Below are 12,205 nucleotides of genomic sequence, written 5' to 3'. Positions count from 1 at the left end.
GAAAATATGGGACAAGCTAGACTGACGGGAGAGAGAGGGGGAAATGGAGCAGTCCATGGCATGGAAATAAGAAAGCTATGCATGGCCCACTTCCAATATCTCTACACTTTCATTCAGGAACAGAACATCTGAATAGGAAGCATATACCGTATTTTTCGCTCTATTAGACGCGCCAGACCATAGGACGCACATAGTTTTTAGGGAAGGAAAACAAGAAATAAGAAAACAAGAAATAAGAAAACAACGCAAAGCATCCTGAGCTAAGAGGGAGAGCTCCTCCATCTTTGCTCAGGAGGCTTTGCGGGGCTATCCCTGAAGCCAGGAGAGCAAGCGGGATCGGTGCGGGAAGCCCTCCTGGCTTCAGTGAATGCAAGCCTACTGGCTCCCCCCCCACATCCCGCAAGAGCCGCACACTCTTTAAAGCTCTTGGGGGCTTTTCTGGGAGGTGGGGGAACGGACAGAGCCACACGCTCTGCCACAAAAGCCAGGGATAGCTGCACGAAGCCTCCGCAGGGGAGCGGGATGAAGGCGCTGCTAAACAAGAAGCCAGGACAGCCAGCAGGATCCCAGTGGCAGCCCTTCTCCCGCCTCAGGGAAAAGCCCCGAAGAGCCGTGCACACACTCCACATGACTCTTTAAAGGGAGCGCTGACCAGAGCCTCCCGCCTGCATTCGCTCCATAAGACACTCACACATTTCCCCTTTCTTTTTAGGAGGGGAAAAGTGTGTCTTATAGAGCAAAAAATACAGTACATAAGAACAGAAGAAAAGCTTGCTGCATCAGGACAATAGCCCTTCTAGACCAGCATCCTGTTTTCACAGTGGCCAACCAGATGCCTGCAGGAAACCCCCAAGGAGGACTCAAGTACAAGAGCCCTCTCCCCTCCTGTGGTCTTCAGCAACTGGAATTCAGAAACATTGATGCCTCCAAACATGCAGGGACAGCCTAGCCATTGTGGCTACTAGCCATTGCTAGCCTTAACCTCCATGAATTTGTCTAATTCTCTTTTAAAGCCATTCAAGTTGGTGGCAGTCACGGCATCCTGCAGGAGTGAGTTCCACAGATCAACTATGTGCTGTGTGCAGAAGTACTTACTTTTATCACACATGGAGACTTCCGGGTTGGCGCCTCCGGTAATGGCGGAATTCCTCTGATCGGGAGGAATTTGCCCCGTGGGAATCTGGGTCTGGCTGCCACGGCGAAGGCAGAGACCCGCAAAAAATCACAGGCGGGAGAAGCCTGTGAATGTGGGATTCGGCGGGCACCTTTTGCGCCTCCCCTACTCATGGGGAAACCCGGTTTTGGGGGTCTGGAGCGACGTGGGGTGAGCGGCGCGGTGCTTCGAATCATCTGCTTCTTCCACGGAGTGAAGCCGCATAGCTGTTGCCGGAGAGCTCTGACTTTTTCCTGTGGACAATTTGAATCTAAAGTAACTACCCGTGAGTAGAGCTGACGCGGGAGAATTGGATTTCTAAACGTTTAATTTGGTATCGTAACGGGGAGGTTCAATACAGGAAGTCAACCTTCCCCTTTTGTAAATAGACTGAAGCAATGAGGCTGCAAGCTGAAGTCTTGGAAAGCCTATTGTAAAGGACTAAATTTCCATCGGTAAAGAATATTAAACCCCCCCTTGGAGGCAGGAGAAGAGGGGGGGGGGGGAGTTGTGAACTGAATAAGCCTGCGGGAGAGAGCAAAGAGAGTTAAAATACCACCGCTCAGACCCTGGAAACGGGCTGCTAGCAGGACTGACGTTTTTTGGAATGTTCACTGACGGTGATCGTTTGTTGACAGCTAGCTAATAAGAGAAATACATTGTTTCTACTGTCTCCGCCTACTTTTAAAAAAGGAGTAAAAGTAACTGAAAATTGAAACTAACTTCATTGCTTGAGCTGTGTTTAAAAAAAAGGACATTACTGACTAACTTAAATAGAAACTGTTTCCTTCTAGAGGAAGCCATTGAAACTGTTGCAAGAGCTGGGCTGGGGGAATTTCCAGCTGCAAGATAAAAAACTGTGAGACTTTGGGACTGACCTTGAATCGGTTAAGTGTTATGGTTAATGGAAAGGAAAAAACTGACCAGTCAATTCTTGAAAAAAACATTAAGGTTTGGGAGGACTTGGCAGCAATCTAGGAGAGCCTCAACATCAGGCCCCCCTGCTTCTTCTACTACTGTTTTTGTACCAGCATATTCAAAATCAAGAGGAATGTCGATAGAAGAGGTCTTAGCGGTTTCATTAAATAAGATAAGTGATTCACTGGAACAACTTAACAAGAAAGTAAACGTGACAAATGCGAAAGTGGAAGCTGCAACTACTAAAATAGATTTAAATACAGAAATTATAAATAATTTGGGACAAAAGGTGAATATCAATACAGAAACCATCCAGAAATTGATACAGGAATCTACTTTGACATGGCAGACTGCGGAGGAAGCTAGGGAGAAAGCCGTTGCTGCTGAATGTAATGTAACACAACTGGAGAGAGAGAGAGTCCCAGCCTTGCAGAGGCAACTGGATGACCATAGGTCGACGCTTGCTATAATTGAGCTTAAAGAAAAACAAACGAATTTGAGGATCAGAGCCCTACCTGAGTTGGAGAAGGAAAGTATGATAGATTTCCTCACACAGGAATTTGCTGATTTTTGGGACTTGGACTTGGGTCAAGAAGAGATTAAAACTGTGAGGGCCTTCAGACTTGGAAGAGGAGGGAAAAGGGAGAGGAACAGAGTGGGAGACTGTTGGCACTACCGGAGGAGCCTGGAGGTACAACAGCCAAGAGTGAAAATTTTTAAAGATGCCCCGAAACACCTTTTGGATCTTAGGTCTAACTAAGGAGATTTGGCTGCCTTGCTGAGAAGGAATAAAATCATCTTCAGGTGGGAGTTTCCCCAAGGTCTACTCTTCAGCTTCAAAGGAAGGAAAATAAAAATAAGATCAGTAGAAGACAAAGTAAAGTTTTTGTATAAATATGAAGAAGATCTGCAGAAGGGACTTGGAAAAGAGCTAAGAGCATCGGACAGAAGATCACCAGATTGATGGACTATATGAAACTGGCGGAAATGACTGGCGGAATCCGAGACCAGGGAGAAGAGTCGGTGGAAGAAGACTGGAAAAAGTTTAAAGACTATTTATAGAAATATTGTAAAATTAATGAATGTTAGAAAAATGTTGGAATGAAGTTATACGGCTTTAATAGAAATGTTATAAGGAATTAAGTATAAATAGATTATTAGAGTATTAGGGAAAAATAAGGTTAGAATATGTTAAGATAATTATAGGATAGAAAACAGAGGAAGATGGAAAGGAATTGCTGAAACAATCAACAGAAGTGGAATACAAAAAGGGAGGTGTGAGGAGGTCGTTGAAACAAGTAAATGAAAGATATGACATTGAAATTGTATGATGTGTGTTAAAGTGTTTTTGTTTTGTTTTGTTTTGTTTAAGGTGTTAGTGCTGTGTAATGTTTTTATATTGTATTGTATTGGTTTTTTTGTCTGTCTTTTTTCTTTTTTCTTTCTTTTTTTGTAGTGTTTAAAAGTAGTACTTACTTTTATCTGTTCGTTGGACGCCCTTGAATTCTACTAATTTTCAGAGAGGGGGGAAACTTTTCTCTATCCGCTTCCTCCAAGCTATGAATAATTTTATGAACTATCATGTCGCCTCTTACTCTTCTCTAAACTAAAAAGCCCCAAGCACTGAAACCTTCCCTCAGAGGAGAGTTGCATAAAATATATACTTGAATTCCAGCGTACGTAAGTCAGATACGTGCAGTCAATTACCAGATTTCTTTAAAAGGAAATGGACCGTGTGGTTTTGATCTGCACACTTTGGACCGTACACACACGGGAATTATTTGGAAACGTCAACCCTGTGTGCAAATGCAGAGCCATTGGGTGTTACCGTAGGTGTACTGCTTGGTCACTGAAGGGAAGTACAGTCTCACTTCCCACAATGCAATGAGCCAGACTGAGAGAGAAGCACCATCTGATCTGGCCCAACATTTGACAGGGAGAGGAAGCGTGTATGCTTTTGGCTTCAGGTTCAATCCCTGATATCTCCAGTTAAAAGGGCAAGGAAGGAGATGATGAGAGAAAGGCTTTGCCTTATATAATAATAATAATAATAATAATAATAATAATAATAATAATAATTATTTATACCCTGTCCATCTGGGCGGCTTCCAACAAAACACTAAAATACAATAACCTATTAAACATTAAAAGCTTCCCTAAACAGGGCTGCCTTTGGATGTCTTCTAAAAGTTTGGTAGTTATTTTTCTCTTCGACATCTGGTGGGAGGACGTTCCACAGGGTGGGTGCCACTACCGAGAAGGCCCTCTGCCTAGTTCCCTGTAACTTGGCTTCTCGCAATGAGGGAACCGCCAGAAGGCCCTTGGCACTGGACCTCAGCATCCGGGCAGAACGATGGAGGTGGAGACCCTCCTTCAGGTATACTGGACCGAGGCCGTTTAGGGATTTAAAGGTCAGCACCAACACTTTGAATTGTGCTTGGAAACGTACTGGGAGCCAGTGTAGGTCTTTCAAGACTGGTGTTATATGATCTCGGCAGCCGCTCCCAGTCACCAGCCTAGCTGCCGCATTCTGGATTAGTTGAGACCCTGGAGAGTGGCTGCCAGTCCGAGCAGGCCACACTGGGCAGGTGGGCAAACAGTCTGACCTGATGGAAGGCAGAGCTTCCTACATTCCCAAAGCAATTCCCTCATCCCGGTCTCAATGCAGCAAAACAATGACGAATGGAAGCAGGCAGGCAAAGACGCCTGACAGACACTGGAGAGGAGCCAAGCAGCTTCACCAGGAGACCCGTAGCTCAGGTTGAAAAGCAAGAAAACCTTCTGGGCTTCCTAGGCTTTACATAGGAGGAAGCATTCAGTTCCTCCTGGTTGCTTGAGTGTCTCTTTAGCAGGGCTTCCCAGAAGTATCTGCCCAGTGGTTTGAAGGGAGGCACGGTGGGTATGCAGCTTGCTCAGTTTCCCATTGTGCCCAGTTTGAGATCTGAAGTGCCAGAGAGAGAGAACAGGCACATGTGCATGGTGCCACACGTGCCCTGTGGCGTGTTTAAAAGTGCCCTCAGGGAAGCAAAATACCCCTGTCAAAAATAAGAGGTTGCTTATCTTCTGCTTTCAGGGCATGCCTACCAGCAGCAGCAACCAAGTAAAACTTTTGCTTCCATCTTCTTGATTTTCTTTGCTACTGCTCTTGTCTGAAGGGAGAGGTAAGATTCAGGAGCATTCCTGAAGGAGGACCTTGGGCCCTCCCAGTGCTGATTTGCAACAGCTGGCCTGATTCTAGACATTTGGGTGGGAAGGTTAAAAATGGAAAAATAGTCGTTTATTTGCTAATTGGTAGGCGGGCATATTTTTGTTTATTTGCCATTTGTTAATGAAATTTGTTATTACTTATATGGTGGGTGTGTAGTTTTTTGTTTCTTCATAAATGTAATGTTAGATGATATATTGACATATTGTATGATCCCCCTTTCTTTATGGTATTGTGTATGTGTGTGTAAGAATATATACATTGCTGTAAGTCATTTGAAGACCTTCAGGTGACAAGTGACTAATGAGTTAGTTAGTTAGTTAGTTAGTTAGTTAGTTAACACCCCATCTAGCAGGGTTCATCTGGAGCTCTGGTTAAGTGCTGTGCCGGCTCAGTCTAGCCAATGCTTGCTTTTCACTCTGCAAACCCTGAACCTCACGAGTAGCTGTTTTGGGATCATCACCATCTGTCTTTGCCAAGTTTGCCCTCCCTCTGCAAGTGCCGCAAAAATTCTGTGCTTGCTGAGTTGTACTTTTATGCAGGAGATGAAACACAACCCCATATCTCTATCTGTTTATGTTTCTCCTAAGCCATCTCCCTTAAGAATCTCTTGCTTAAGTGAACCACATTAAACTGTACTGAGGATGTAACAGGGTTTCTCCCCCCTTTTCTTATTTTTAAGAAAAGCAACCCTTTCAATCTTTGACATCTTTATGTCGGTCACGGCAGGAGAATACCCCAGAGAAAGGAGGAGGGGAGTCAAAAGAGCCTCTAGTTCTGTAGCTGTGCAACATTACTATGGCAACAGGCTGAAGGGGTAGCCCTCAATACAGAGCGAATTCATTCAAATCCTTTATTGACTCCGCAGAGAAAGAGGGAGGGAGAAAAGAGAAGCCACATCTTGGCTCTAATTTCCCACACAAAATGCAACAGGTTGAGGTTTTTAGCAAAATACGAAAGGTCAAAACCAAAGGGTGTCCTTTGATTCTGATTCACACATGTACACACCAGCTACTTGGCTGATGAGCAATTAAAATAATGCAGTGGTGCACCGATGAGACCCATTAGCTTGCAGAAGATCTCTCTGATCTCTCTCCGAGAACTGGGCAGACTCCGTTAGCAACTTATTTTTGACCTTTGTCTGCGGACAGAAGACAAGCTGATCTGTACCTGCAATGACTAATAATGGGGACAACTTTGCATGAACACAAAATCTGCCACTTTTGATCTGAAAGCCCAGGCAGGCAGCGGGGAGTTTCTAAATACAGATACATTCACAGAGCTGCACTCTTCATCTCTGCTCCCTATGGGGAAAACAACCATTAATCGACATCAGAGATGCAGTCACACAGGCATGCAGCTTTTCTGGGAGAACTTTCCCCTCAGCAATAAGTAATGATTGCTTATGTTTTTGTACAATTTCTGTGCAATGAGGGCTCCATGAACAGGGGGATAAGTGACAATTTCTTAACAATTAATGCGACAATGACTTAGTGCAGAGTAATTCCAGCAGCCTAGCCAGTTAACCATGTGCAAAGTTATATTCAAGAGTCTTCACGAGTCTTCTAGACCAGATATGAGGAACCTGTGGCCCTCCAGTGGACCACAATTGCTATTATCCCTCACTATTGACCATTGTGGCTATGACAGTTTGGAGATGGAGTCCTAAACATTAGGAGGACCACAGGTTTCCCTAACCCTGCTCTAGTCTGATCCAGTACTAGATAATGCACAATGAAATTCACTTCAAAATGGGAAGGAGAGAAACTTAAGGTTTGAATAAAGTGAGACCAGTATTGCATTCCAATAAAGTGAGACCAGTATTCTCCAACCACATTGGCATTGTGCTTTCATCGCACTGAAATGAATGGAATGGAATAACCTAATGACAATGTACTTACAGTGGCACCTTGGGTTACATACGCTCCAGGTTACATACACTTCAGGTTACAGACTCCGCTAACCCAGAAATAGTACCTCGGGTTAAGAACTTTGCTTCAGGATGAGAACAGAAATCGTGCTCTGGCGGCGCGGCAGCAGCAGGAGGCCCCATTAGCTAAAGTGGTGCTTCAGGTTAAGAACAGTTTCAGGTTAAGTACGGACCTCCGGAACGAATTAAGTACTTAATCTGAGGTACCACTGTATTTAATTTGTATAAGTAATTACACATTACGAAATCTTGCCACAGCAGACATTGAGACAAATAATGTAGTTTGGGGTAGAAGACAAATTGCAGCAGGACAGAAACAGGGCCAAGACAGGGCAGATCACAAAGCAATGTCTTCTTGCACAGAAATCGGCACTGAGGCCTAAGTATAAATGACTCGGGCCTGAAATACCTGAAAGGCTGCCTGCTTCCGTACAGATCATCTTGGGTGCTAAGATCAACGGGGGGTGGGGGGGGGGAGGCCTCTTGGTAGTGCCTCTGCCCTCAAATGCTCAGGGTGATGGCAGTGGCAGACTGGGAGAGGGCCTTCTCTGTGGCAGCCCCTAAGTTGTGGAAATCCCTTCTGACACCTACATTATACAGCTTTCAGTGAATACTGAAGATGTACCTGTTCACCCTGGCTTTTGACACTTGAGATTTATGATTTTAGGACCCACCTTATTTTTGTAATTTTAAGTTCTTCTAAACTGGGGTTTTTAAATACTGTGTTTTAAGATCGCTCATCTTTTACGGTGGGTGGCATTGCGGACTGGCATCCGGGCACCTGTAGTGACCCGGCTCGGGGGTGAGGGATTGATACCTCCTCCGTGCCAACCCCGGCCGCATCCTCCCTGCCCAGCCAATCTATGGGCTTCCCTTTTTCGCCAGGGGCTTCCCTCTCTCGCCTCCTCTTGGTTTTTGCCTACCTTGTAGCAATCGTCACAACATTGTAAGGCAGGCATTGGGTAAGCCTTTGTATAAGGAAGGGGAGGTTGTAGCCTCTGCCTGCCCCTCCTTGATAAGGGTATGCTGTGAAAGGAATCCAGGGGTGTGGATTCTGTCTGAAGCCTGGGTGTCGGTTAGGGCTATGTCACGACCCCAATGGGCACCCCTCAGTGTGCCCCTTTTTGTTGTAAGTCATAGGGCTCCCCCTTCTTGTGGTTTACCCTTAGTTTGACTCCCTGCAGATGGGTGGGAGTCAAGATATAGCCCAGTTTTGTCCAATGCCTAAGCCTAATCGCTCCCTTCTTTAACCAACAAAGTTGTGGTCTGTTTTAGCCCATAACCCTAAATACTCATGTCGGTGTGTTTATTAATCAATGGGGAACTGCAGGGCACGGGGCCTTGGCACGCAATATTAATATTGTGTCTTAATAGTTGTAACCCACCCTGAGACTTTAAGGTGAAGGGCAGGAAATAAACTGTAATAATAATAATAATAATAATAATAATAATAATAATAATAATATACACTCCTGGGCAGAGTGCTCCACTAGGTCCCAACCAACCACATATTATGAAGTTTCTGACTCAAGTCCCAAATTCCCTGGCAGTTCTTTCAAAATATCACGGGACTCTGTACACTGGCAAGTTCCACAGGGGGAAAACGGCTCTCTCTCTCCCGCTCCGGGATACGTGAAATGAATACCACCACAAAGCAATCTCACGCTTTCCTAAACCATACGTTTGTGCTCACCAGCGTGTGTTGATGAGGCTGCAGATCCAAACTGTTGTTTATAAATTGTTAATATTGTTTCCCTTTCTAATGGACTGGCTGGGAGCTCAGCCAAAGATTTAAAGCCAAAGGCAGAGAGAAAGAAAAGAAAAAAATCTTGTGGAAAAGAGAGAAAATGATCAATTTTTAAAGAAAGCTGTTAAAACACATGGGGAAAACAAAACAAAACTATATATATATATATTGGCCACAGACTTAAAACAACAAATCCTGTGCACTGTTTTATACAGACTGCTCTCGAACAACAGGTCCCAGAGACTGAAGTGCATTGGTGTTCGGATGTGGATAGACATCCATGGAAATGTATGTGGGTGTCACAAGCACCATGTAATGTAGAAGTCCTCCGGTTGTTTTAGACTACAACTCCCATTAGCCCTCTGCCAACACAACATCTGGAGGGCTTCATGTTGAGGGAGGCTGATAGAGTGACAGGCCTGTCCTTCATTAATTTGTCTAAACCTTTTTTTTTTTAGATTATCAAAGCTGGTAGTCATCACCCCACCTCGTGGAAGTGATTTCTGTAATATAATTGCATGTTTTGTCAACCCTGAACCTACTTGCCAGTCTGTTTCATTGAGTAAGCCTGGGATCAACGTGTTAACCTGGTGCTCCCATCCCAACCTCGGCAAGCTCAGCTGATGAATAGTCGCCTGCCTCTTACCTTCTGAAGGATGATGTGGGACATGGAAGCATTGGCGTGTACAATGATGGTGGCCGTCTTGTCGTCCCTGATCTCCTTTAGCAATGGTGTGGGGTCCCGGCTGTCGTCCAGCATCCGGATCGAGAGAGTTTCCTTAGAGATCAGGAACTGACGGAGCAGCTTCTCTAGGTTTAGAAGGCCTGCAGGTGAGAGAAATGGAAAATACCATTTTCTACTGGGCCAAGTTTAAGGTGTTACCAATAATACATAAAGCCCTTAACATCTCGGGACCAGTTTACCTGCGAGATCACCTTTCCCTATATATACCCACTTGCTCACTTTGATTTATGGAACTGGCATTGCTCCTAGTGCCACATAACACTCATTCCGCTGTTATAAGAAACTGATATTTTAGGGTCGCAACACCCAAACTTTGGATCTCCGTGTCTATTGACATCAGGCTTGAACCTTCACTGAAATCTTTTTGGCTCCTGCTAAAAACATTTTTGTTTTTAGACAAGCCTACCTAGACATGTAGAATGCTAAGCCGGTTTTTAGCAATGATCTTGATTATTTTTTGAATGCTTTAAATGGTTGTTCTTAACTGATAATTTTTCTGTTGCATTCTTTTTGTAAACTACTGCAAGGCTTTCTCTTTTTTATAATCAAATGGTATATACATTTAGCTAAATGAATAAATAAAATGTTCTAATCCTCTCCTGCCACATTTCCAACTTCTAAAACCCCCTCATTTCCCTGCAAATGTTGAAGCATCACTGCACAACTTCATCTGGGCTCATCATTGTCTCACTTGCCATTCCTCCCTGCCTGCAACCTTCCCATCTCTGAGACATCCTTCCATGTCTCAGATGCACTTTGAAGGTGACCCGGAAACTACAACTAATCCAGAATGCAGCAGCTAGACTGGTGACTGGGAGCGGCCGCCGAGACCACATAACACCGGTCTGGAAAGACATTGGCTCCCAGTACGTGTCCAAGCAAAATTCAAAGTGTTAGTGCCTGACCTTTAAAGCCCTAAATGGCCTCGGTCCAGTATACCTGAAGGAACATCTCCACCCCCATCGTTCTGCCCGGACACTGAGGTCCAGTGCCGAGGGTCTTCTGGCGGTTCCCTCACTGCGAGAAGTGAGGTTACAGGGAACCAGGCAGAGGGCCTTCTCGGTAGTGGCCCCCGCCCTGTGGAATGCCCTCCTACCAGATGTCAAAGAGAACAACAACTACCAGACTACCAGACTTTTAGAAGACATCTGAAGGCAGCCCTGTTTAGGGAAGCTTTTAATGACTGATGTTTTAATGTATTTTTAATCTCCTGTTGGAAGCCACCCAGAGTGGCGGGGTATAAATATATTATTATTATTATTATTATTATTATTATTATTATTATTATTATTATTATTAGCTAGTCTCCAATTGGCATTTCCCCTTTACTTTCCTTGTTGGTTGCTCCTGAGTACTTTATGAGTGTATTTTTGGGTTGTTTTTCAGGGGAAGTGGTGTGTCATGCCACTAGGTAGCCATTGTCTGGATAGCTCAGTTGGTTAGAACATGGTGCTGATAACGCCAAGGCTGCAAGTTCGATTCCCTGTGTGGGACAGCTGCCTATTCCTGCATTGCAGGGGCTGGACTAGAGAAGAAGGAGATTTCAGCAAATTTGGAAACCAACACTTTTCTTTGACTTTTCTGAGGGTTCTGTCAGCTTCTAGCACTTAGCAGCTAGGTTTTCTGTTCTGAAATTAATCCAGTTATGACAAATCATTTCATTTTTATAATGAATAGAGCATTTGACTGTTATAATGGTAGTCTGAGCCACCTGCCTCAACTGTACTAGCACTGCTCTGCCTGTGTAATTTAAGGTACCTTGCCTGACAGAAATATTGCATGTGTATGTGAGGTACTATTATCTACCTGTGTGAATTTGTGTAGTAAAAATAAATACAATAAAACACACTGATTAAAGCAACATTTATGCCCCCAACACTCAAAATCCATGTAAAACTGTGTGTGCAGTCTTTACGTCCATAACAATCAAAGACTGGCATCTATAATACTGTTCCCCTTGAATCAATTGCTTCTGAAAGCAATGTTTTTCGTTGATTAACTGCCTCACTTTTAAATGATTAAAGTAACAATTGCAATAACTTGCTGCAGGTGACATTTTGAGGATATTTAATGAAGATAATAGTTACTCTCAAATGAATAACCCAGACAAACGAGCTCATGTTTGGACAATCTTCTTGCTGAACCTCCTCCTTCTTCCACCTCCCTCCTACTGTGGTACTTTTCACCAGGCAGAACCGGAATTAAAATCAGATGGAACCTGATTAAGAAATCCAGAATTTTATGCAGTAATAAATGGATTCATGATTCATGCTGTTAATCAATAGATGTAAAGCTTTCAGCCATGAAATAATGTCCTGGAGCTTTGGGAAGGCCCTGCCTTCCCTCAGTTCCTCTGTAACAATAAAAATAACTGGCTCAATTTAATAAAATTTAAAGAGCACACCTGCATCAGCACAGCTGCACGCCTTCATCTGCCCAGCTGCAACAAAACATGTCTCCCCTGTATCGGTCTCTACAACCACAGCAGGTGTTGTAACTCCAACAGT

The 12,205-nt window shown here is 44.1% G+C and overlaps 1 protein-coding gene across 4 annotated transcripts in view; it reads right to left on the bottom strand.

Annotated features, from left to right (window-relative positions):
• The window catches only part of GRIK4 (glutamate ionotropic receptor kainate type subunit 4), a 470,359-nt gene that overhangs the window by 132,557 nt on the left and 325,597 nt on the right, over positions 1–12,205 (bottom strand). For all 4 annotated transcript variants that reach the window (XM_081843083.1, XM_081843085.1, XM_081843086.1 and 1 more), the window contains exon 6: positions 9,600–9,778. In XM_081843083.1, coding sequence (XP_081699209.1) covers positions 9,600–9,778 — 179 coding nt within the window. The remainder of the gene's footprint in view (positions 1–9,599; positions 9,779–12,205) is intronic.

This window comes from Podarcis erhardii (assembly GCF_964252035.2).
Source record: "Podarcis erhardii genome assembly, chromosome: 16".
NCBI classification, from domain to species: Eukaryota; Metazoa; Chordata; class Lepidosauria; order Squamata; family Lacertidae; genus Podarcis; species Podarcis erhardii.
Note: the sequence above shows the minus strand (reverse complement) of the source record. Positions and strands in the feature narration are given on the sequence as shown.